This window comes from Lathamus discolor, chromosome Z, assembly GCF_037157495.1.
Source record: "Lathamus discolor isolate bLatDis1 chromosome Z, bLatDis1.hap1, whole genome shotgun sequence".
Classification (NCBI taxonomy): Eukaryota; Metazoa; Chordata; class Aves; order Psittaciformes; family Psittacidae; genus Lathamus; species Lathamus discolor.
In genome coordinates, this window is record NC_088909.1 from 102,195,718 (window position 1) to 102,222,563 (window position 26,846).

Here is a 26,846-nt window from a genome sequence, read left to right on the forward strand (position 1 = left end):
ATATTTTCATAAAGCTACAGAAACACAGTCTTCCAGTTGAGCTCATACTAGAATCACTTCCTGGTAAAGGCTGGACTTTTCTTGTTAAATATGTAAGAGTTCATGGAAATATACTTCCTTCTAGCACATAAAGAAATTCAGTGTCAGGGTTCAATTTTGCCTGAAGAAAATGTATTTCTAAAGTGAAGAAGAGATTCAGACGATCATGGGGTTAATTGTCTTTTTGATTCTAGATGAGGCTCCTGAGCGTTGTGAATCAATGTTTAAACTGACGCGTCTCATTGCAACTGTAATTGCTAAGTAATTGTGAGTGGTAATGAGCAGCTGGGTACTGAACACATCCATGTTCATGTGATCACAGCAGTTTGCTCTGTTTTCAGCGTTACTGTGCATTGAGCTTAGTGATAGCTGGCATGCACCAAAGCTGCTGCCCTGACAAGTTGCATGCTCAGGCACTTTCATACATTGGGGAAGCAGTACAAGCACTTTGCTGCTTGTTTGCACATCTTCTTCTGCCCAGGTGCACCACTTGCAGGTTGTCATTAATTCCCTAGATGTGTGTGGTTTTACTTCCAAGTGTCATGGAGGCAGAAGCCAGGTGGTTCACTGTGACAGTTCTCATAGCTGAGATCCATTTCCAGTTATCATAACTACTATAAGCCATGCTCATCAATCAGCCTTGTGTCACATGCTGTACAAGCACAGGAGGAAGAATAATTTCTTTGTTTCAAAGTAATTTTAATGCTAGAAGATGAATGAGAATGATCTGCCACAAACTGGGTAGCGGTCATTGTGGGTGGGATTTGGGTTTTCTTTAGAGTTTCTTTGTTGACATACAACAAAGGTAGGTTTAAAGCAGGGTAATAGGTAGTTCTGTAAATCATCTCTGTAACTATGAGGGAGAACAAAAGAGTAGTACTAGCTGGATTTAAAGGTAGGTATCGTAATTTCTCTTACAAATGAAAGTTGAAAAGTAGAGTATGTGTTGCCATGACCTTTGTATGTGTGCAGGAAAGCAGTTTGATGATGGGGAAGAGAATTGCCTAGTTTGTGAATGCGATTTTTGCATTAGTGTACTGAGAGAGTATGAGAGTGGTTAAATTCTAGGTATCAAAACAAGACAGCAGGTATTACAGAAGTTTAAGGGGTAGTAGAGCTGGAGCTGAAAGTTAGCAGAGTAGCAGACAGAAAAGTCTGTGTTTAAAAAACTGGGAAGAGCTGTGAGATTTAGATGTTGTTTGGAAGTACAGATTTAGACAGATCCTGATCAGATGGCAAAAATGCTTTTTATCCAGGGCATTTCCCCCTTTACAGTAAAGACTGTGATAAATCCAATAATAGTCTGTCCTGGGTTCAGCACACAGCCTCTCCTGCTCTGAAAGACTGTTACAAGAGATGGAGCGCAACATCATGGACCGAATGGACTCAGCAGCTTAATAGGTCCATGCACTAAGAAATGATCTTTTTCTCTGTGTGTATGTAGATGTATATATATGTGAGAGTGATGGCATATTGAAAATGTAGGATCTGAGCATGATGTGAATGGTATGGAATAAGGGGTGGATAATGCCCTGGGTTCAGCAGTAGCAGTTATTTTTCTCCTTCTTAGTAGCTGGTGCAGCACTGTGTTTTGACATTAGGCCTGGGAACACAGCTGATAACACAAATGTTTGGTCTGGCCATGGACTTTCTGACCCTCATGCTCTGCCAGGGAGGAGGGGAGGCTGGGAGGAAGCAGAGACAGGACACCTGACCCAAACTGACCAAAGAGGTATTCCATACCACAGTACATCAGGCCCAGGATGTAACAGAGAGTTACCCGGAAAGGCTAGGCACTGCAGGATTGGATGAGGTATGGGTCGGTGCTTGGCTGGGGGGAGTGGGGTGAGTTATTGGTTGGCTGGTGTTGAGGTGTTGTATTCTCTTCCCTTGTTATTTCCTTTATTATTATTATTATTATTATTATTATTATTATTATTATTATCATTGGTGGTAGCAGTGGTGATTTGTGTTATACCTTAGTTACTAAACTGTTCTTAACTCATGGGAGTTGCCTTCTTTTTGATTCTCCTCTCCGTCCCTCCAGGAGCAGGGGGGAGGGCAAGAAGGGGGGGAGTGAGTGAACGAGCTTTGTGGTTGGGTTTAAACCACGACATAGTGTATTAAAGCTGCTTTCTCAGGAGTCTCTTTCTAGAGTACGTGGTAAAAGCAGGAAGAGTTCAAGCTACTGTGTTTGTGTATTATCGAATCAGTACCATGTCTTAACTCATGCTCTTCTTTTTATTCCCCCCCCCTTTCAGATTTTCTATTTTGTACATACATTGTTTTGTATATACTGTATATGATGACTTCGGTGGGCAGTGAACGTACCCGGGGCACTCGGGACAAAGCGCAAATTTCAACCACACAGCCAACACAACCACAGAAACAAGTAGTACAGGTATGTGATACTACATAATTAATTTGAGTTGAAAGTGAGCATGTATTTTTCCCCTGGGTCAGTAAAAACTGAGAAAAGGGAAGAAAAATAATCGTGGTCTATTTTGGAAGAGTATGTTTGTATTTCTTTTCAATTACTCAGTAATCCAGGACAGCAATAAGTTGTTCCTGTGTTCTTGTCTCTAAAGGAGCTTTGCGTTTTTCAGCAATATTTCCCATCAGTGGGGAATTCTGTGCTTATGTCTGTGTCAGGATTTCTGTCCTGTGGCATAAGTGTCCTCAGATCTCATATCTTCATATACCAACCTCCTGATTTTCGGGGATTTCTGGTCACTAGAGCAATTTGAGTGAGTGAGAAAAGTGTAGTTAGATTCATGCTATGTTCTAAGGTGTGATTCAGGGTATCTGCAAGTTGCACAATCCAAAAATTCTTGTGCAGTGTCCTCACAAAGTGAAAAGAAAAAAGAAGATGGTCTTCCATTAGCAGATGAAACTTATTTTGAGTATCTGTGAAATTGAAATTGCCCGATTGTCTTGATTCTCAGTGGAAGAGTAGTTAAATAATGTGTTTGCCTGGGTGACAGAGAGTGCAGAATGTCTCTGCTCCTAGCAACTAGTTATTCTCTTGTCAGGTACTCCTCAAAACTGGACTCAGTTCAAGAATTGCCTCAGTTTGCTGCTTGCAGAGAGTGTATCAGCCTAGATGTGCCCCTCTGGGAATATTTTCTTACTGTTTTCTAGACTGATCTTCATCATGGATGGGCTCCTGTTCTGTTTTGTACAGTATTAATTATGTGACCTCAAAGCCCTCATCATCTCCTTGTGTTGCAGCGCTTTGCACAGTGGTGATTCATGCTAATGTGTGAATTTAGAAAGTGATTTTCAACAAATGAAGTTGAATTTGGTTTTGTTTTCTAACAAGTGAGTCTGCAGGATTATAAGAAGAAGGTTGACAGCAGTGGAGTATTCTGCCCAGTTTAGGGTTCTCTGGCACAAGAAAGACATTGGCGAATGGGAGGAAGTCCAGAGAATAGCTGTGAGGATGGGACATGCTCTCAGTGGGAGGTTGCACAGAGTGTCACTGGAGGACCACATTTTTTATTATTTAGATGTCAGATGGGCCTTCCTGCTTAGCCAAGCTTTACAGATCAACAGAAATGTGTGGGGTTTTACTGTTCAATCAACAATGATTAGTTTTTCTGAATGCAGAGTAATATTGCTTTCTCAAATGGAGATTTCATTGTCATAATATCATATTGATCATCATTTAGGTTATTTGAGAAATTATGTCAAAGTTCTTTTGCATTGCTTCTGCATAATAAGTATACCATTTTTAAAAAAAAATCTGGGCATATTACTGTCACATAATTTTGTGTTTTGCATACTTCTGCTTTCTGGTAGTTCAAAGCTGTTAGTTAAAAGTCTCCTGCGCTGTTATGCCACAAAGACTTCTTGTAAGGTTGAGTAAGGTTTTGGCTGTCTTAAGATGCTTCTGTTTTCTTAGTTACAATTGAAACTATACTCTTTTATAGGGTACTAGAATGTTACTTGTAATGGTGACTTAAAGAAGAAACACTCGGTGGGAAAAAACCTCAAAACTTTTTGTGGCTCTGATTTGGTGTTTGCAAAGTCAAAACATGACTTTTGGGGTTTTGTTGTTTTGGTTTTCTTTTTCTTCTGAATTACCTGTTCCAGTGATAGTGTACCTGCTCATTTCTAAGCTCACTGCTTACATGGGAAAACTGAAGATAGCGTCACATATTTGATACTGTTGTCCTTGACTTGAAATAAACATGTTGGTTTACAGAAAAAAATTTAACCAATGTCTTCCTGTTTTGGGTCAAGCATGCTGTGATGTCTCTACAGAAATTACATTGTCAGAGTGCTTTTACTTTGGGTATCTTTAAGGGAAATCTCTTCACTAGCTTAAGAATTTCAATGGGCCTGAGAAAGCTGAAGACAGAGTAAGAAAATGGATGAACAGGCTAAATTCCTGAAACCATCAGACCTTGGTTTTTTGCTCTCTGCTGGGTTCTCTGCAGATATGAAGGAAGATCTCCTTTGCACAGAGCACTGCACTGACTGGGAAGCTATTGTGGAGGCTGGACCAGGGCTGGTGTAGGGAATTCCAGAGCAGGCCCTCCTCTGTGTTACTGAGTGATGTATGATACTGTCAGCAGGATGCTTTGAAAATGTGAAGCAGTGCAGAGTACTTAACTCAGTTATGAATGTTACATATGCTAATTGGCTTGGAGCAGTTGCCTTCTGAGCACAGCAAATATCACTTCCCTCAAGGAACTGGGACAGCTGCAGTAACTTCTCAGAAAATAAGCAGCTGGTGGTGTATGGTGGAGTAATTTTTAGACTCTCCTCAGCATTTACAGTTGGAGACCTCCTCTAGAGCTTGTGTTTGTGGTCAGCTCCAAAAGCAAAGCAGTTTGAGGCTAATTAAGTCTGAACCTGAGGCACAAAATTTCACGTAGGTATCCTCTAAAGTGAGACTACAAAACATGAGATTCAGCCACCTGCCTAGGATGAACCTTTTCCTTCAAGAATTTCAGTGGATGACTTAGGCCTCTTCCCAGTGAAAAAGTCTTCTGCAGGTCATTAACTTGCATTTCCTGGCTTGCTTCAAGATCAGCCTTCTCTGGCCTGAGATGGAAGCCTCTTCTGTTAGAGCAGAAATCGGATTAGGCCCAGGATCCTGTAGTATATGGTTATCTTTGGTATTTTCATGGAAGTGCAGTTCAAGTAGGCTGCAGCATCACACTGTGAATGACATGTATGATGAGACATGAATGTTACTGAATTGCTTGCTTTCTGGGGAGGCCATGGCTTATTTGGATTTATGATACTTTACCACATCCACCTATTTTATTTATTTCAGCTTTTGGAAGTGCCAGCATGGATTTGTGGTCCAGAAACACCAAATATTTAAATAGTAGCAAGATCCTGTAGCAGTTTTCAGAGCTCACTATTCACTTACGAAGAAAATAAGTGTAGCTGTTCATGGGCAAAATCTTAAGGCATGACTCAGTCTTTTTACGTGCTCATAAGACTTCAGGCATTTTATTGAGAGAGTCATGAAGGTGGTGTGAGCAGGAACCATCAGAGATGTGGTTAATTTGGAAATACTGTTGCCAGTTTGTTTTGATAAAACTCCAGTTCTAGTGTGGTAGATACTAAAGGCAAGTAAAAGTAATAATATCAAAGCATAGGCTTCTGTAGTAAATCCTGTTTTATTATATGTTTGTCTATGTGGTGACCTTTAACTGTGGTTTAGACATGCTGGAACATGTTGAAATTGCTTCTGTCCCAGCTAACTTTTTAACAATAAAGTGAGCACAGAGGAGATGTTAATCCCTTCCCCATAACACCTCTGTGTTGTTGCATGTGTTCTTTTTGAGAATCAGAAGGAAGAATAAATAGTGACACTGGGAAATACTTTTAAAAATATATTGTTACCTTTTGTGTACTTTATTGGATGTTTGTGTTTTTCAGGCAACAGCAGAACAGATTCGCCTTGCTCAGATGATCTACGATAAGAACGATGCAGATTTTGAAGATAAAGTGAAACAAGTATGTTTCTTATGGTACAGAGGTTTTATAGCCTGCAGTAAGGTGCTCCAAAGGTGGCTTACATTTTGGAGCATCTGTTTCTGACTTAGATGAAACTTTTTCAGAAGGCTATAAGTTTAAGTATGAAAAGGTGCTTTTTATTGCACTGTAAAGTCTGTTTACAAGAAACCGTGGTTATACACCTCTGGCTGTAGTTACATTGGTGTATTTTCCTTTGGTAGGCAAGCCTTTAAGCCAGAACTCACTTGTGCTGATGTCTCTTCCAGACTGTATCTCTGCAGTATGGGCCTGATGCCTAATGACTGTCAGAATAAAGAGTTCATTCAGCTTGTCCACATGTACTTGCATGTGGGAAAAATGTCACCTGTGTAAACTGGGTTTGCCAGTATTTTGGGTGTTTTTCAGGAAAAGTAAAAATCTAATCATGGTTTAAAGGTGAAATGTTATTAAAAAAAAAAAAAGAGATAATTACCTCCCAGGTCTGTATGCATTAAAATATATAATTACACTGTGAAAATTAAATCTTATACCGTTTCCTCTATCATGTTGAGTTTTAGGTGAAATGCTCACGTTTCCATTACCCAGTTATAGCTGAGCACATTAACTCAAGTGGTAGTGAGACTCTGGGTCTGTGTTCTGTTGTGGGTGCTGGTGATTTTGTCTTAGTGAACACATGATAGCTCATAAAGATCCTAGAGGTACACCAGGAAGGAGAGAAGAATTAGTGTGAATGCTTTAATGCACCAGAGGAGCAGGTTTCGTGATTTCTTTCCCTTTGTAACCCCCCCCGTGAAGCATTATTAAGTGCTTTTCATTGTTGTTGTTATAAATTTGTTCTGTTGCTGTGCCAAAAGTGAAGTCTTGTACTTCCTGAAACCAAAGGACAGTCATCAATACTGCCTGTAGCTCTGCTGGTGGGAAGCATAGGAGTCGAGTTTTGCATAGGAAATACCCAGTATTTTATATTTTGCATGTATGTATTTCTGGCTCATGTAAATTCTTTTTATTTGGGTAAAATTGCTGGATGTCCCATGAAAAGACTTATTATTTCCATCCCACACTCCTCAGGATGTGCGCAGCAGGTCCGTGGAGCGTAATTCAGTACTAGGTCTCCTTAAGCAGCCTTATGCTGAAATGAATTGAAAGAGCTGATCTGGCTGAAAAATACCCTTTTTCTTATCTAAATTCCTGAAATTTTTCCTGATGGATCTGTTCTCTGCCATGGCTTACCTTGTATTTGTTCTCACTCAGTGGGGTGGGATAAAGAGGGGGATGCTTGATGAGGAAGGAGAGAGGATAGTTCTGGTGCTGTCCTGGTCTTTTACATTTTTACTCTCATATGCTACTATATCTGGAGTGACAGTATTTGCTGTAAGCAGAATATAAAAAAAATGGATGTGCTTGATTACCATTTAAATTGTGTTTCATCCTGTCTCTTGTCTGAATCACAAGCAGATCTGTAAAAGGCAGATAACTTTATTTAGAATTTTAGTTTGCTCTGATACAGTAGCTAAGTTTTTTCTTGGAATCTATGGTGGTACTAACTAATGCTCATTTTCTTATGATGATAATTCAGATATTTTAACATGTCTGACTTTTAATACCAGCTTATGGAAGTGACGGGGAAAAACCAGGATGAGTGCATAGTGGCACTACATGATTGTAATGGGGATGTGAACAGAGCAATCAACATACTGCTGGAAGGAAGTTCAGACACGGTAAGTTTTTACTTTCATATTAAATCACTTTGCTGTATCTTCTAATTCTAAGAATGATAAAATTAAAGAATGGTTTGGGAACCATATAGTTCCAACCTCTGCCAAAGGCAGGGACACCTTCCACTAGACCAGGTTGCTCCAAGCTCTGTCCAACCTGGCCTTGAACACTGCCAGGGATGGGGCAGCCACAGCTTCTCTGGGCAGCCTGCACCAGTGCTTCATCATCCTCACAGGAGATAATTTCTTCCTAATATCTGATCTAAATCTCCCTTCTGCCAGTTTAAAGTCATTCCCCCTTGTCCTGTCACTACATGGCCTTGTCAAAAGTCCTTCTCCAGGTTTCTTGTAGCCCCCTTTAGGCACTGGGAGCTGCTCCAAGGTCTTCCTGGGGCCCTCTTTTCTCCAAGCTGAGCAAGACCAACTCTCTCAGCCTGTCTTCATAGCAGAGCTGCTCCAGGCTTCTGATCATCTTCATGGCACACACTGCTGGGTCATGTTGAGCTTCTCATCAACCAACACCTCTATCTTCTTCTCTTCAGGTCTGCTCTCAATTCATTCTCTGTCCAGTCTGTAGCTGTGCTTTGCATTGCACCAAACCTGGTGCAGGACCTAGCACTTGACTTTGTTGAACTTTATGGGGTTTGCACAGGCCCACCTCTACAGCCTGTCCGGGTCCCTCTGGATGGCAGCCCTTCCCTCCAGCATGTTGACTGCACCACACAGCTTGGTGTGTTGTCAGCTTACTTGCTGAGAGTACATTAATCCCACTGTCCATGTCATCAACAAAGATGTTGAACAGGATTGGTCCTAATGCTGACCCCTGAGGGACACCACTCAACAGTGGTCTCCAGTTGGACACTGAGCCATTGACCACAACTCTGAGTGCAGCTATCCAGCCAGTTCCTTATCCAGCAAGTGGTCTACCCGTCAAATCCACACCTCTCCAGTTTAGAAACAAGGATGTTATTTGGGACAGTGTCAAATGCCTTGCACGAGCCCAAGTAGAAGTTGCTCTTCCCTTATCCACCAATTCCGTGGCCCCATCGTAGAAGGCCACCAAATTTGTCAGGGATGATTTTCCCTTAGTGAAGCCATGCTGGCTGTCACCGACCATCCCATTATTGTCTTTGTGCCTTAGCATAGATTCCAGGAGGATCTGCTCCATTATATCGCTGGGTGCTGAGGTGAGACTGACTGGCCTGTAGTTCCTGGGTCTTCCTTGTTTCCCTTTTACAAATGGGGGTTATAATTCCCTAATTCCAGTGAGGAGAAACTTCACCAGACTGCCACAACTTCTGAGATACGATGGATAATGGCTTAGCAACTTCATCCACCAATTGTCCCAGGGCCTACGTCTTGTCAGGTCCCATGGACTTTAGCACCTTCAGGTTTGGGGTGGTTGAGGTTCCCCATGAAGACCAGGGCTTGTGAATGTGAGGCTGATGCTATCTGTGTATAAAGGCTTTATCCTCATGGTCTTCCTGTTCAGGTTGCCTGAACAGACCCCCACTGTAATGTCCCCTGTTCCTGCCCTTCCTTTAATCTTGACCCATAAGCTCTGTCGGTCAGCTCACCATCCATCCCTGGTCAGAACTCCATGCACACCAGTGGGTTGTTGATGCAGAAGGTGACACCCCTTCCTTATCTAGCCAGCCTGTTCTTCTTGAAGAGCCTGTATCCTTCCATTCCAACACTCCAGTCATAGCAGGTGTCCCACCACATCTCTGTGATGCCAGTAAGATCACAGCCATGCAGGTGTGCACGTGTCTCTAACTCCTCTTGTTTATTGTCTATGCTAGATATGTTTGTAGGGGGGCATTTGGGTTGGGCCCCGAAAGCTGACTTGCTGGCTGGATTAGCAGGAATTCTTTTGTGCTGCTTTTCAGGTGCTCTCCTGCTGACCTGTGATCTCTCTTAAGGCTCTGGGCATCTCTTGCTGGCACTTGCATCTGACTGACAGGAGTGGGACGCATTGGGGTTCCCCTCCCCTTAGTACTTTAGGTTAAAGCCTTCTCCATCAGCTTGGCAGACCTGTGCCCAAAGATGGTCCTCCCTTTCTCTGACAGGTCTCCATCAGTTCCCAGCAGACCAGGTTTCTCAAAGCAAGTTGCATGGTCCAAGTAGCTGAACCCCTGACTGTGTTATCAGTCCCATAGCCATCTGTTGATTAACCAGTTTTGGCTAGCACTTTCAAGCCCCTTCCCTTTGACTGGGAGAATTGATGGAAAAACTACCTGGGCTCAAGAGTCCTTTATGCTGTCCCGAGGGCTCTGTAGTCCTTCTTGTTAGTCTTCACACTGCTGATGACTTTATATGTTGTGCCCACATGAACAGCAGTGGATAATAGTTTTATGAGGCTTGGTAGCCTCTCAGTGACAAGTGATTGGGAAAGTCATTTCAGAAGCTTTTGATTTCTGTGTCTCAATTGAAATTCTTTTGAAGGAAATGGAGACAGGGTAGTTTCTCTTTATGCATATGCCAGGGTAGGCTGAACCTTGAAAATGTTGTGGGTGTTCAACTGGTCTCTTGCAGATTCCTCTGGCTGTCATTTACATGCAGCAATTCTAACTCAGCAATGTAACTCAGTGCTCTTATCAGACACAGGCCTGTTTTTTGCTGCAGTATTTGTATACTCTGTAGCACATCCACAACCCTGAAGCCTGAGACTAAGTGTTTGCCACAAAGGGCAGTCTTTATAAACCTAAAGGTGAGGCAGGTATTTTACGTCATGTAACTTCTGTAGGTGAGCATTGTCAGTGTTGAAGTTGGAGGAGGTTTCCACATCTGAAGGTTGCGTTGACAATGTTACTAATGGCAGAATAGGATACAGCAAGTAGTTGGTTCTTTCACTGTGTTGCTCATTTGCATGACTTCATCAAAAAGCAAAGAGAAGACTAAACAATGTGTATATAACAACAAATAATGTCGCTTCAGATGTTGAACAGAGCAATTTTTTATGCCAAGAGATACCAGGAAAATATGTCTTGCTGCGGTTGAAGTTTTTGCTGGAGGGACTTCTTACGCTTATCTGAGGCAGTAAACTAGATTCCATTTCATCTAAATTGGGAAAACCTGGACTTCCTTTCTTTAATGCTGAACATTCGGTATTTCCTGTGATTTGTCAGGATATGTATTCTGGCTTATTGTTAATGAGGAAACTCACCCCACACATACTCTAAATCTAGGACACATACCATTCTGACTGAGGGGACTTTCTTTTCTATCCCTTTTTCATTTTTCAGAGTTGAGGTCATCTAAAGCGCCTAAGTCTGTAATACTGAGTGAACTGGTGAGCTGGGAGTAGTAGAGCATCTCTCCTTGATTAAATCTGTCTTGGTAATATACTGGTTTTGTGCTCTCTTGTACTTCTTGTATTTGTCATTTTCTAGTTTAAAATAGTTTCCTGGTTGATAGAGAATGTTAAATGCTGTCTTACTTTAGCCAGTTGTGATGAATGATCATGACATGGAAGAAACTTTCTGAACTCTTTTGTCAATTAGAAGCAACATGTGCATATGTTCTGCTTGTCAAAATGACAAGTCCTTCTGAACCCACTGCTGTCTGTAGACAAAATGCAACTTGGAAACAAATACACAGAACTTAAAGAGCTTAAGGAGGAAGGTGTATTAATTGAAAAGGAGGAAGGAGTTTTAATTGAAGGGCATGGAGAAATTTATTCTTCATGGAGATTTATGGGCCTCCAGTTCAAAGGGTTTGTTTCAAGGCCATTATATTTCAGAACAATTCAACTGTGGATTTGATGTGAAGTTGAAAGTAGAGATACTACTAGTTCTAAATGCAGATTCAGTGATCTTTTTCTAGTTTCACTCTGCTTTGATGACCTAGAAGTTTTTGGGGAGGAGGGGGTTTATTTTTGTTTGCTTGATTTTTTTTTTTTTTGGTGTTTCTTTTTGTAGTGTTTTGTTGTTGTTGTTTGGTTTTTTGTTTTTTAAAAAAACTCAGTTGGAAGAAGTTGTGCCTGTCTAATTTGAGGAATTAGAAAGCAAGGAGGGATAGATAGAATGTCTATAATTTCTTGTCTTCATGCTGCATGACTTAGTCTTTAGGAAGACTTTTCACTTGCAGTTGTGAGAATCTGGCTTTGAAAAAGACAGAGGCTGGTGGATGAAAAGTAGAGAAGGGCATGTTTCTTTGCCCAGGATTTCTATTCATTTAACTTCCTACAAGTGTAAGATCCATTTTATGCTCAACAATGTTTTCCTTCCTAAAACCTTGCTGATAGAACAAAGGGAACCTTTCAGATTATTCTTTCTGTTTAAGATGAGGCCTGCAAGGCAGCTTCTGTTACATGTTTTCAGAGGTCAGGCTCAGAACTGTCAGTTGCCTCAGGCACCCTCAACTGAAACTGTAATCAGTTAGCTTACAAAACCAGGCAGTTTCAGTAGTCTGTGATGGATTCCCATGCCCAGAGGTAGTACCATCCTCTATCTTAAAGCATGTGCCCAATTTCTCAAGTCTTTCTTCAAATTATATTGTTGGAAAGCATGGATCTGATGCTTTACATAGTCATCATTTTACTAGTTCTTCCTGTGTCATATAAAAACTTACCCGCTGCTTCTTAAGCTTTTCAGGATCATCCAGTTTGGGGTATTTTTAAAAATTGCCGGAGATCTCTGGGCATCATGCCCATCGATGAACTACTAGTGCATTCTGAGCTATGTAGAATTGCTTCTTCAGTTGTCAGTGCAGTTACTTGTCCTCCTATGAAGTGTTTCTAAAGCTCTAGTATTGTTTTAGTGTTACACAGTTTTGTTGCAGCAGTTACACAGGCTGTGGCAGGTGAAGCCATGTGATAGTGACTGGAGGAAACAGTTTTTCTGTACACAAATAACATGGTGTTGCTCAAAATTGTAATTTTGTACTTTAATCCATGCAGTTCTCCTAAGTTGGTGCTGTTGCATTCTGTAGTGGAGATGAAATTGAAAAAGACTTCAGCCTTCATTCTCACATGTACCATATAAAAAAATAAAGACAGAGTGACCATTCTGTTAGAACTTAGCTCTTTCAAGGGATAGAATCATAGAATAGTTAGGGTTGAAAGGACCTTAAGGTCATCTAATTCCAACCCCCCTGCCATGGACAGGGACACCTCACACTAAACCCTGTCACCCAAGGCTCTGCCCAACCTGGCCTTGAACACCTCCAAGGATGGAGCATTCACAGCTTCCCTGGGCATCCAATTCCAGTGCCTCACCACCCTTACAGTAAAGAACTTCTTCCTTATACCCAATGTAAAGTTTCTCTGTTTAAGTTTGAACCCGTTACCCCTTGTCCTATCACTACAGTCTGTAATGAAGAGTCCCTCCCCAGTCCCTCCCCTCCCCTTATAGGCCCTCTTCAGATACTGGAAGGCTGCTCTGAGGTCTCCACGCAGCCTTCTCTTCTCCAGGCTGAGCAGCCCCAACTTCCTCAGCCTGTCTTCATACAGGAGGTGCTCCAGTCCCCTGATCATCCTCGTGGCCCTCCTCTGGACTTGCTCCAACAGCTCCATGTCCTTTTTATGTTGAGGACACCAGAACTGCACACAATGCTCCAGGTGAGGTCTCACGAGAGCAGAGCAGAGGGGCAGGATCACCTCCTTCGACCTGCTGGTCACGCTCCTTTTGATGCAGCCCAGGATACGGTTGGTTTCTGGGCTGCGAGCGCACACTGCCGGCTCATGTTCATTTTCTCATCGACCAACACCCCCAAGTCCTTCTCTGCAGGGCCGCTCTGAATCTCTTCTCGGCCCAGCCTGTAGCTGTGCCTGGGATTGCTCTGACCCAGGTGTAGGACCTTGCACTTGGTGTGGGTAAACCACTGCATGGTTAAATGGATACAATGAAACACTGAGTTTATACTTATAAACTGCTTCGTTACATGCTTTCCCCATAGCATTACTTTTCTTCATTCTGGGCAGCTTGGACTAGCTGGTCATTGGCAAGCTTGTGAGGACTTCTGAGTTGCTGTTGTCTGAATTGAGAGGAGGTAGGACAGGACCTAAAAGTACTGATAGCCAGCCTTTTTCGTATGATACAGGTGCCTGTCAGAGTTAGTGTTTTTAGTGATTCAAAGTTGATGTCTGCTTAGTTTTATATGCAAATTTCATGCTTAAATACTTTATCTAGATTATAAGCTCACAGAGATGGGGATAGACATATAAACCTGTCTGCCATCTTAACCATTTGGAAATGATACTTTTCTTCACTTTGGAACTGTGGGTGAAGTGATAAGACATGCAATTGTGTCACGTATGGGATGCTGTGCTACTCTTAGCGAGTGTTCTAGTCATTTTATTTTCAACTCCTACAGAGACTCTTATGGAGTCTAAATGATCCCTGAATTTATTTTAAAGACAGTGTTTAACGTTAGAGATGAAGCCTGGTGTCTGGAACTTGGTCCCTTGTCTCCTTTAGACATCACTTTTCCTCTATTTTGCAGTGTGTGATAAGCTGTAGCTATTAGGGTTGGATGGCTTATCATTGCCCCAGTTTTCCCACATTGTTGCTCTGCCATTCTGTTTCCTGGTACTTGAATTCTCGTATGTCTGGATAATGTTTTTTCTTCTCCCACCCTTAGGCCACATAGTTGTCAGTCTCTTCCTCAGCGATGCTTGTAAGCATTTTTTAATTTCCTTGAGAGAAGATAGCTCTGTGCATGCTCCCTTGCTAGATTTATGGATGTAGTTGAGAGGGAAACTGTTGCTTGCTTTGCACGTTTTGTAGGCTGTGGATGTACCTAGGATTCCTTGAACAGCTTACTTGAAGTAGTAAAAGTCCATTATAGCCAGAAATATTTGAGATCCCCACATTCTGTAAGAAAGGCTAGCTTGTTACTCATCTTTTCCGAAAAGCACAGCCCATTTTTTTTCCATTTCTATCAGTGAAGTTTGAAAATTATTATATACACGATGTTATGGAAATTCCTGTTTTTTGTTTTTGTTTTGTTTTGTTTTGCTTTTTGCCATGAACTGAAGGGGTATGAGGTGGAATTACAGATTGAGAGCTGTCTCTTCATTTTGACTTTTGTTTCTAATTCTGTTCTACTCAAATAGACTTCCTGGGAGACTGTAGGGGGAAAGAAGAAAAGCCTTGGAAAAGAAAGTTCAGAAAACAAAGAGAACAGAGAAAAACGAGGAGACAGAGAAGTGAGTCGTGGACGGGGAAGTTCCAACAGACGGGGAAGAGGAGGCAGCCGTGGCCGAGAGGGTATGTATGGGTATTCATTCCTAAAGGTTTAAACACTTTTCTGATGGCTGAAACTGGCTGAGTTAGTAACGAATGCTTAATGGAATAAAGTCTGTCCAATCTACAGCTCTGTACGGTGGGGATCATAGCTTGAGCAACAGGTATGCTTGGTATATGTGATTTGGTTTAGAGATGGTCTGTGCTTGTGCAGAGACGCTTCATTTAATTGAGATTTCTGTCCTTTTTAGAGTAATTGATCTTCTACAAATTCCTATTCTGTAAGATTTAAAACTGAGTCTTTGTAAGACTCCTTGAAAGCAAGTATGTTCCTGCACAGCTGGTACACTTTTTTGTTTCTTTTAATGAAAAAACTATCCGGATTTGACTCCATCTCCTTTTATGAGTGGAGAACCTGGAGATGTTCTCATCTTAGAATCCTAGAATCCTAGAATAGTTAGGGTTGGAAAGGACTTTAAGATCATCTAATTCCAACCCCCTGCCATGAACAGGGACACCTCACACTAAACCCTGTCACCCAAGGCTCTGTCCAACCTGGCCTTGAACACCTCCAAGGATGGAGCATTCACAACTTCCCTGGGCAACCCATTCCAGTGCTTCACCCACCCTTACAGTAAAGAATTTCTTCCTTATACCCAATGTAAAGTTCCCCTGTTTCAGTTTTAACCCGTTACCCCTTGTCCTGTCACTACAGTCCCTGATGAAGAGTCCCTCCCCAGCATCCCTATAGGCCCCCCAGGTACTGGAAGGCTGCTCTGAGGTCTCCACGCAGCCTTCTCTTCTCCAGGCTGAGCAGCCCCAACTTCCTCAGCCTGTCTTCATACGGGAGGTGCTCCAGTCCCCTGATTGTCCTCGTGGCCCTCCTCTGGACTTGTTCCAACAGTTCCATGTCCTTTTTATGTTGAGGACACCAGAACTGCACACAATACTCCAGGTGAGGTCTCACAAGAGCAGAGGGGCAGGATCACCTCCTTCGACCTGTTGGTCACGCTCCTTTTGATGCAGCCCAGGATACGGTTGGCTTTCTGGGCTGCGAGCGCACACTGAAGCTGGCTCTTGTTCATTTTCTCATTGACCAACACCCCCAAGTCTTTCTCCTCAGGGCTGCTCTGTATCTCCTCTCTAAGAGATACAGATAATATCTTCTTATAAGGGGAATTAAAGACTGGGATTAGTATCTAGCATATATTACTCGTATAAGCCGACCAAAAGGTGAGTTTCTACAACAGAGAAAACTCTTTGTGAGTTGAAACATTTAAAATTTGGTACAGTTTATACAGTTGCAATAATACATCATACCAAAGGAAACTGATGTTTCCAAGTTAGGTAGAATTGCATTAGACTACCATTGGATGTGCACTGCTTTTTCTCCGTATTTTTTATCAGTGGTATCAAAGTCATACACACTGCCTTTAAAGGCTGTGGAAACACTGATAGATGAGCAGAAGAACTGGAATGAAAACAGTATGTTTAGCATTTTGCTTAAAAGAAGGAAAAATGTTTACAGTATTATCCAACTCTTCTAATTCATTACTGGGATGTTTTCAGATATTGTGCCAGTGAAGATGTTGTGAATCTTTGTAGGAAAGAGTAATGTCAGGATGGCAAAAAATATTAATAAGACTTGGAGCTGTACTTACAACAAATTGAAACTGCATCCGTCAAAATAAAAGTGACGGGCAAAATTTGAATTACAGATTTTCCAGATGGTTACCAAACCTTCCCAGCTTTATATCCAAGCATTAGTGATTTTTCTTTTCCTGTCATTTTGAGAAGTTGTGCAGCACAAAATCTCAGCAGTGTTTTAAATGGCCAGTCATTTTTTCATGTAATTTTTTTTTTTTCTTGAAGGAGACGGCCATCTTTCAGAGTATTTCCTCGGGAGTTTTCACAAAATGGTTAAGTTGCAGTGCTCTTCTAATGCCTCACCTTCACTCATACCTCTGGTTTAAATATAGAGGAGAGTTCCTTTAAGTTTCCCTGGTTGTACAGAGGTGTGGTATGGACAGACAGGAGAAGAGCGGTTTTTCCTGGTTATCTTTTATTCTTTCACTGTTGTCACCAGCATATTATCAAGAAAGCACAGTGTGAAGCAGCTTTATTTCTTACCTCCTTAAAGAGGTGAGACGTAATTAAATAGTGTAGTCTCCAGCAGTCTGCAAAACACTGTCCCCGTTCCATCCCCAGATGTGTGTCTGCTGAGGGATGTTTCCCTCTTATTAGATATTTTGCTTTCTAATTGCCCAGTGCAACATAAACGTGACTTGCTGGGGCCCCAAAGAAGAGGGTTGACTGAGATCTGTTGAACAGCCCACTTTAAAATCTTGCCTTCCCTTTTGCGGTACAGTTGGCTATGTTGTCTCATGGGTAAGTCTCTAAAGTTTCTTGTAAGCTGTCCTCTCTCCACAGTAAGAGCTGAAGAAAATGGAGTGGACAACAATCAAGGAGACAGGCCTTCAGATCGTGGGAAGCGTGGCCGTGGGAGAGGTAAGATTGGTGGCATTGGTGTGGGACTGGCACTGATTGGAACTCTGATATATTTCTCTAAATACTTCTTTTTAAGCATTTGGTAGTTATCCTTTACTTCCATAAGCACTTCAGCCACCTTTAATTTAGATGCATCCTCCTCCCTTACCCCTTGTCATGTCTTGGTCTCAGAGCAACTTAGAGCAGTTGACCGAAATAACCTTTAGGGTAGTTTCCTGTGTAGCAGGCTGGTGTGCTTTGGCTATGGGGAGCTGTTTTCCCAGACTGACTCATGACAGCCTCCTGTGAGTGGGAGTGCACTGGGTTCCTCAGGATGTTCTCTGGCAGCAGTGGAGTACAAGATTCCTTGTGTAGGGCACTTTGGAAGGGATTTGATGTGTATTTGTGCTGTTTCTTTGAGGTGGATATGGTTGTCAGGCTTGCCTTCTGCTCTTGATAGCCAGTCAGAGAAAGCATAAGCCACCTTAGAGACTTTTTGGTAAGAGAAGGAATTTGGCATGGAAGAGTTGGTAAGGAGAAGCGTGGAAAAAGAATACTGTGGAATATTGGGTACAACTCTGATCCTATCCTGCAGAAGGTACATGAAAGATGATAATGGATTTGATGTGAAATCAAGGGATGTGTAGTTGGTTTGGATTTTCACAGGTTTGAGTGGAAAGAGGATTGTTTTTAGTTAGAGTAGGAAAAATGAATTGAATAACCTGTGTACAGTGCAGATTGTGTGGGGAAGTGGGTATTAACTGAGTTAAGTTGATAAAGTGAACAGAAGAGCTAGTATAGTTAGTAAGTAATGTCTGCCTTGAAGGAAAGTTCTGCCTTCAAAAGACTCCCCTTTATTTGGAATATCCAGTAATGAAGCATTTGAAGGCAGGCACATCCAATTTCATTGTATCCAAATCTGCATCTTGAAGGAGTGGAAAAGACAGGTAGTTTCTAGGGGCTGCAGGAATGACTCCATTATGCTTCTGAATTGGCAAATATCAACTGATGTGTGCAGAGATGGCTTTGCAGGGGAGGGTGTGGTACAGTTCACATCTACAGTTTTCAGTATGTTAGCACTGTTGTCCTTGGTTTAGCAGCAGCAGTCAATTTTTCTCCTTCTTAGTAGTTGGTGCAGTGTTGTGTTTTGACTTTCAGCCTGGGAACAGCGCTGATAACACCGATGTTCTTAGTTGCTGCTCAGTAATGTTTACTCTGATCAAGGACTTTCTGGGGTGTCATGCTCTGCCAGGGATGAGGGGAGGCCAGGAGGAAGCAGAGACAGGACACCTGACCCAAGTTAGCCAAAGGGGTATTCCATATGACAGTATGTCATGCCCAGGGAGGTAACTGGGAGTTACCCGGAAAGGCACGGGCTCTCTTCTTCGGGTCGGGCTCATTTCCACAGGTGGTATCGTATTCTCTTCCCTTGTTATTTTCTCTTACCATTATTATCATTGATGGCAGCAGTAGTGATTTGTGTTATACCTTAGTTACTGGGCTGTTCTCATCTCAACCCATGGGAGTTACATTCTCTCGATTCTCCTCCTTATCCCTCTGGGGGGGGGGGGCGGGGTGGGGAGGAAGGAAAGAAAGAGGGAGGAAGGGGGAGGGAGGGAGTGAATGAGTTACGTGGCTGGGTTTAAACCATGACAGCTATTAATTGATAAAATGTTAGGTATTTCAGTATTTGTCTTACAAACTAATCCTTTATACTCAGATTAAAAATATAAAGGTAGTATTTTTTTAAATGTTGGGTGAAATGTAGAGGTTAATTTCAAATGAAGTCTCTTTTTCCTTTGTAACTTTATGAACAATATGCTGCTTTTGTTGTCAACACTGTAGCTCTCTAAATTGACATCATACGTCTCAAGACAAAGCAATCATCAGCTCAGATGGACTTATCTGTCTGAAGAAAGAGGAAGAACTTTACCAGTTTCTGTTCAGTGGTTAGTGTGCATAGCATTACTGTATATCTCTACCAAATACTTCAGACATTCATGTGAGCAAAGTATCTTAATGAAGTGTCTGTGATAAACCTGTTGAATGACTTCAGGATCATTGCATTACAAGTGTGTGTATTCCATGGCAGGAAATACCTAATTTAATTTTATAACACAAGCTCTTGAAAACTGCAGGGAGTTGTGTAAAGCTTTATAATTCCCTTCTCAGTATTTCAGGGATGCATGACCTTCTTTATTTGCATATTATTAGGAATAATAAAAGTTTCCTGCTGTTTAATTCAGCAGTCTTTCTCTTCTGTTACACAGAATAGTCAAATATGGGATAAATAGCTGAAAGTAAATAGATTGCTGGTAATCACCACAGAAGCTTTTTTTTTTAGAAATGCTTCATGCGGAATGTGTGTGTAGTAATCTAGGCATTGGATATGAAATTAGGGGTCAGCTAATTATCTGTGCAGTGCACTGTTTCTATTGTAAGCTACCTTCTCAAGTTGGAGCAATGTTACTGGTTGTTTTCTAGGGGAGAGTACTGGGCCATTGTATTACTGCTTCACTGTAGAGCAACCTAATTCTGAGAAATTATATGCACTGCAAATAGCAGAAATGGGATGGACGCTGGGATGATAATGTGCTGCTTACTGAGGGGGAAAATCCCTAGTACGGAGTATTTCAGCCTTGGTGCTGTAGGCACTAATTTGTTTTTTGAGAAGAACATCTGTTAAGGGCTGTGTGGCATTCCTTGCAACTTTATAGGGTAGTAGGTATACATTGTACAAACACCACTTGTTGCTGGTATGCAGGAGGTCAGGGATTTGAAATAGATACACGTTACTGACTAACAGAAAGCAAAAATGCATCACAGGGTATCTTTCAAGACACAGCTGGAATTGCTCTGCCCTTAATTTTTGCTTGCCCAGCTGAGGGTGTAAACTTTGGCTTGGAAAACAGTCGAGGGATTTCTTTTTTTTTTTTTTTTTTTTTTTTTTTGCAAGATGTCTGTCTCATCTGTCTTTCTCTTCATAACTGAATTTCTTGATTGAGGTTACTTTACATGTAGAAATACTATAATGGTGATGAGCATAATCACCTTGATGAAATTACTGTTTGTGTGTCAGTATTGAAAGGATTTGTAACCATCTGGAATGGAATCTCTTGAAGGAATTAGAGGAGGCTGGTTATGTCTTTAAGATAGTCAGCTCTAGAAATGTTTCCTCACATGTTTTAATCAGCTGCAGTGTTTTATACAAATTGACGAACTTTATAGGCACTTTTTTTGGGTGGGGGGGGGCGGGGAGCAAGGGAGGGAGGGGGATTGTGCTGCTTTTTTTTTTTTTTTTTTAGTGTTCTCATCTTCAATTTTTAGTGATGGTCTCATCCTCCCACTGTCCTCCACCCAATGTTGAAAAGGATGCGATAGAGCTAGAAAAGGCTTTTGAAGCTACTGGGGTATTGGGAATGCTCTTGTGGGGTGTGAGGAACAAACAGAGAGGGCCTTCTCCACCTGCAAAAGAGAGGGCTAAGTGGATGTATGGTAGAGATCTGTAAAATTTGTGTGGAGAAGGTTCTGTGGGGAAATCAAATGATCACTCCAACCAAGTGTGCAAATGAGAGAATATTAAATGAAATCAGTAGATCACAGGTTCACAACAGACCAAGGGGGTTCTTCAGACACTAAGAAGATCTAAGGTTCTGCCTTAGTTAACCTAAGGAACTCCTTTCAACAAGATTATGTGGGTACTGAAAATTTACCCACAGAGGGACTTGGCAATTTTATCCTAAAACCCCCCCACAAAACAGAGCAGGAAAAGGAAAAACCAGTGGGGGTTTTTGATGTATGTAAGTTATCTTTGGCCGAGGAAGTCTGAGCCACAAATAGGTGTAAACCAGGAGAGTGTACAGAGAAACTGCACTGTGGTTACAGTTTGCATATTCTTCCCTAGATATCTCATTTGACCATAGCCGATAATGGGATATCAGGTAGATGAACTTTTGGTCTTGATTCAGTATAGAAATTGTTACAACCTCAAGTGTATCAATTTTTCTGGTTTGCAAAGTGAAAATGGATTTGCTGCTTTTACTTCTGTTCCTCTATTCACCTCTTCATCATTCTTCCAAAAGCAACATGAATATGTCACAAATGTGAATGCTGACAGGGAAATTTTTTCTAGAGAAACAGAAATAAAAAGCAATGGGAAAACCATTATCTTTTAATTTTGGACTTAAACAGCATGATAAGGAGCCTTTAAACTCATTTCCTGCTGGCTATATAGAAAAGCAAAGCAGTTTAAGCTTTTGTAAATGTTTGTAAAACCCAGCTTGTACTCTTGGTATTTTCTTTTTTTTTTTACTTTTCTAGGTGAGTATGCTGTCCTTGAAAAAAAAATGAGATTCTATAATCAGAACTGCATGTTTAAACATTCTCTTGTTTCAAAAGCTTAGCCCAGTTGGCACAGGATATATTTTGGGTTTCCTTTGCCAGAACTAGTGAGGAGGATGTTTTTTTTTCAAGACCTCCATGTAGAGCAGACCTTCTGGAGATCAGTCTGAAGATTGTTTAGTTTTGCTGTAGTTGATTCTGCATTGGTTAGGAAACTATATTTTTTTTTAAATTTTATTTTGCTTACTTTTTTTTTTTTTTAGGTAAACCAGAACTTAGTTTTAATGTAAGTTATTTATTTTCTTTTAAATGTAACTTCAGAGTTGAAAGTTACCTGCATGTGCTTCAAAAAATGGTTATTAGAGTACATGCAGTATGCAAAACTGGATCCAATGCTTCTAGCTTTATTCTGACTAATAAGGCAAAAGTGATTTGAATTTATTAAATGTCTTTTTTGTTTCTGTAGTATGGAATACCTAGAATACAAACTTTCTGTACTTAGCCTCTTTATCTCTTCATAAGCCTTAAGTCCCTGGTTGATGTCTGCTGAGGATGGCTGGCTTTGCATTTCCAAAGCAGGGACCAGGGCTGTTACGTGACTGTATAGTCAGAGATAAGCACGAATCTGGGGTGTTGCCTTCCCTTCCAGTCCGCATTTCCTTTTCCTTTCAGCTGTTCTTAGGCCTCTTTTTTAACCTCAAAGTGCTTGCATTTAATTTAAACCTGTCAGTGTGAAAATCTGAGCTTTGAAATAAAGCAGCTGTGTTGCAGTGGAAGGATTTAGCTTTGCAAGCTTGGAAAACTAGATTTTCTACAGAGTAATCTGTTAAATTCATGGGCTAGGGCCATCTGAATTGTGATACTGCACACTTTTCTCATAGTCCTATGTAGTGTGTGTTTGTTTTGGGAGGAAGCAATGTTGTGAATGAGAGAAACTATTCTTTCTATGGTACCAGGGTGAAGACTTGATCGTACAGTTGAGCGTTTTGAATTCACAGTGTGTTTTATTGAAAACAAATAATCTTGCCACCTGCCTGAGTGGCAAGGAAGCATTGACTTCTCCAGAATTTGCCCCAGAAAAGAAAAATGTAAATTCAGTAAGTGATGGCTAAGTCAGCTGAAGCAGATATGATGAAGAGCAGGAAAAGACTCCCAACAGTGCACAGCTGAACCGTTACAATGTTAAAGGAAACAAAACCGTGTTTTAAATTATATTGGATAGGGATAGTAGCAAGAGTGTCTATCACAATCAACTTTAAACGTAGTTCCCTAGTCCTGATTTCCTGGTACAGAAATGAGTAAGCAATACTGCCTTGATACTTAAGGCTGTTTGTAGATCCAAGCGTAAAGAAACATAAAGAAATGCTTTGGGGGTTTATATGAGGCAGAGCAGTACTTTTCTTCTTTGCCAGATATCTGTCATTTGCTTTTGGGCTCCACATGCTGACTGATTGTAAGAAAATCTATTCTGTTAGACACTAGAAGATTTAATAAGCTACTGCCAAGTCACTTGCTCTCTTGTTGTGGGTAGATTAAAGTGTTGATAGAAGAATTGCTCCTGTGAATTAGCACAGGAATTTATTTTTTTTAGACATTGGCTGTTGTGATCTAAACCATTTATACACATTTTTTTAGAGTGATGTTTAAAGTTCACCTTTTACATTACAAGCATAAACCGGCATTGCTAGATTAGGTATAGAGAGCTAATCTCTCTCTACCTAATGTCCTTCTCACTTAAAAGTCAGTTCAGCTTAGCTGTTTCTGGAATTTGCAGCTTCCAGTCAGACTTGTAGCTGAGCTTGTCAAAAACTGTTGTTCTATCTTCTGTGCATTGCTAGTAAATGGTGTTTAATGCTGTATTGATAGCTGTAGGAAGTAAATCTATTACACAGATTGCTTCTATATTGTCCCCTAGTAAAGTTGTTTAGCTGGTTCTACTCTTACAAAAATTATTTACTGGGCAGGAGGATAGTCTGGAGTGCAGCGGTTTCCGTGCATCTGCGAGCTATAACCCTGTCGTGCCATGTATTAGCTTCCCAGGTTAGGGATTTTAGGTGGATAAAGGAGAAAAGAGCGTAGAATAGGTAGGCTGAGCAAGGAGTTTCAGAGGCTGAGTTACAATCAGTTGGGTATAGCAGGGTCTGGGGCACTGTTTATAGCACAGCAAAGAGCACAGCTCCATGCATGGGCTTGGTAAAGAGGGATGGTGATTGTGGGCTTGCTGCTGTTGTTAACGTTTTCCTAACCTGTCTTCTTTCCAACTGGTTGTATAAAGAGAACAAAAGGAAGAGATAGCAGGTCTGGCCGAGTTCTTGTCCCACCAAAATACTGTGTGTTGCTGGATGGGAATATTTGCTCTCAAGGTTTCCATGGTTCCTCTCTAGCTAGCAGTTGTCACCTTTGTATAGAATACAAGTAAACTCTTTTATCAAAATGTGGATTAAGCTGCCCTGCTGCGTGGATGCTTCTAAGTCCTTGGAAATGTAGGCAGAGGACATTTTAGAGGTCCAGAAATATCTTTGAACACTTAAACAGTGAAAAAGGGCAAGGGGAAGAATGGGTGGTGAGGGGAGGGAAAGTCGTGAAAATAGGAATTTCCTAAACTGATTTTACCATGTGCTGGAGCTACTGGTCTTATTCAGGTTATGTGGTCCCTGAAAATAAGGGTTAATTCCAAATTCAAACAACCTCTCATAGGCAATTCTGGTGTTTGGCCAACCAGTGTATTGGTTGAGTTAGGATTATAATTTTTGTGCTAAGGTAAACTTGTAGTTGTTCAGTGACTTATTATTACCACATACCTTTGTTGTAAAAACAAACTACTTTGTTCTCAGTCTGCAGCTCTTGTTCCTGTTCTTGTGGTATAAAATGGCATTTACAGTCTTCCCCCTAAAAAAAATCCCACCTGGAAAAGCCTCAGATACTGAGGTCTTAAAAAAGGAAAAGAAAAATTATGCAGAAATATAAAAGAAATAGTTTTTAACAGTTTATTTAGACATGTGCTTTATAAATGGGATTCATGCCTTGTTGGCCCTACACAACAGGAGGAAATAAAGCCATTCACTGTATCAAGGAACTTAGAAACTGAGGCTGGCAACCAAAATTGGAGGCAACAATTACTTGTTTTCGTTAAAATAGAGATTAATGTTCTTGTGGGTGATAACAAGGAAGTTGTTTGAGTAATTTGATTGGTTAATTTTAGAGACAGTAACTATGATTAAAAGGGAATCAGAAGGTATGTGTGGTACACAACTTGTTGAAAGCGCAGAGGGTGTGCTGAGTTAGACAAGGAAACAAATGGAGTGTTTAACTTTCTCCTTTCAGACAAGGGATGACAGGGAATTTCTTGAGAGATCAGGGTACACAGGGAGGCTGGGATTCTAGAGCATCTTAGGCAAGAGTGAGAAAATAGAGACAAAATACTGAACAATATCTGATGATATACAGATAGCAGCCTCATCGAGTGAGTCTCTAGATGAGTCCTTTTCTTGGCATTTGAATCTACTTCAGTAGGCACAGGAAAGGTAGCAAAGGATTTGCAAGTCCTGTTAAAATGCATAGTCTTAAATGAGCTGTTGCTTCTTTCCTGTAGGGAAATTTGAGAAGTAAATGGTATTTAATTATGGTAGATTTCTTCTTCAATCATAGTATTTTCTAATGTGCTAGACTGGTGATTGGTGGCTCCTCTGCTGTTGCTGTTAAATGATGTTTTCTCTCCTAGGATTTGGACGTGGCAGAGGGAGAGGAGCGGGGAGGTTTTCAGCCCAAGGCATGGGGTAAGAAACATGCAGAGCGCAGATTTTGGCAAGGATCAAACTTAGTGAAATATTAGTTGACAATATTGCCGCTGTATGTCTTAATGTTGCTGTATGTTTGATAAACAAGTATGGATGTAAAAAATCTCAAATCTGATTGATGATTAATGGATTATTTTTGTCTTATATTAGTATTTATGACTAGACACACCTACACAAACCTAATGTATGTTTATGGAGTGTTAATATCTCAGACTTGGAGGACCAGTTTGTGCCTATCAGAAGCAGCCCCCTAGTGCCTTGGAGGTTGAAAGTTCTGTGTGGTGCATATAGTCCTAGGTGAACTCAAAAAATATTTGTTTCAGTGTAATGTAGAAGGTTAAAGTTGTATATAAAACCAGGAAGTCTAGCGATTATAACTCTCTCCCATTTTGAGGTTTCATGCTTCTGCTGTTTGGACATATATGGGCCCTAAAGCAGAATCAAAAGAAGTTACTTAGCAACTCTAAAGTTTGTTTTCAGTTTTGTTGGGATAATTTGCTTTATAGAAGTATAGCCTCCACTAGTTGCACTTAGTGTTTGCCTTGAATGTCATATGAAATGATTTCAGTGATGTCATGATGAACAGAAGGCTAGTACTATTTCTCTAATAATCCTTCTTGTTCATGTTGCGGATAAGATGAAAAGGGATTTTTCTTCAGTAATCCTTTTTCACCTTTTAGCTGCATCTGTGTGTTTTGGCATTGGTGTGAGGAGTGCATCCTGAAATAATCTTACTGATGTTCTGACTCCTGTCCTGCGCAGGTCTGGTGCTCTGAAAGGACATGATACTGGTTTCTCATCAGTCAGCCACCTGCTGAGAAACCATCAGCTGAGAGGGTCTTATCATTGTGCATATGAACTAAAGCTTTATAAGACTGGGAGGAGTAGGTATGCTGTTAACTGCTTTTTCAGGAATTGCTTTTTTGGTTCAGTTTCTCTACAGTAAATATTTTTTTTCCAGTCTCTTCACTTTTTTTTTCCTCTTCTTTTCTCTTTTCTCCCTCTTTTATCTGTCTGCTCATAGAGGAAAAAAATTCTTTTGAAACCCAAACTACCAAGATAAATTATGTGGAAGTCAAGATGTTAAATCTAATACAACATCAGCTAAAAATGATGACACTTGTGTTCATTGAATGACCCATGTGTTTTCTTCCATTTCTTAACTTTTGAAACTAGGACATTTAACCCTGCAGACTATACGGAGTCTTCTGCCACTGATGGCTTTGGGACAAAATCAGAGATTTGGCAGACTGGTCACAATGACGCAGATGATGGAACTGGTAAGATGCTTCAAGAAGTGG

At 41.0% G+C, this 26,846-nt stretch overlaps 1 protein-coding gene across 1 annotated transcript in view; it reads left to right on the plus strand.

The window, feature by feature from the left end:
• The first annotated feature begins 2,300 nt into the window (after positions 1 to 2,300).
• Positions 2,301 to 26,846, plus strand: part of UBAP2 (ubiquitin associated protein 2) — a 102,017-nt gene continuing 77,471 nt past the window's right edge. Inside the window, exons 1-7 of the mRNA XM_065664048.1 lie at positions 2,301 to 2,440; positions 5,941 to 6,018; positions 7,626 to 7,736; positions 14,791 to 14,944; positions 17,351 to 17,428; positions 25,470 to 25,524; positions 26,722 to 26,825. Of these exons, the coding sequence (XP_065520120.1) occupies positions 2,342 to 2,440; positions 5,941 to 6,018; positions 7,626 to 7,736; positions 14,791 to 14,944; positions 17,351 to 17,428; positions 25,470 to 25,524; positions 26,722 to 26,825 (679 nt within the window). The 5' untranslated portion in view covers positions 2,301 to 2,341. The remainder of the gene's footprint in view (positions 2,441 to 5,940; positions 6,019 to 7,625; positions 7,737 to 14,790; positions 14,945 to 17,350; positions 17,429 to 25,469; positions 25,525 to 26,721; positions 26,826 to 26,846) is intronic.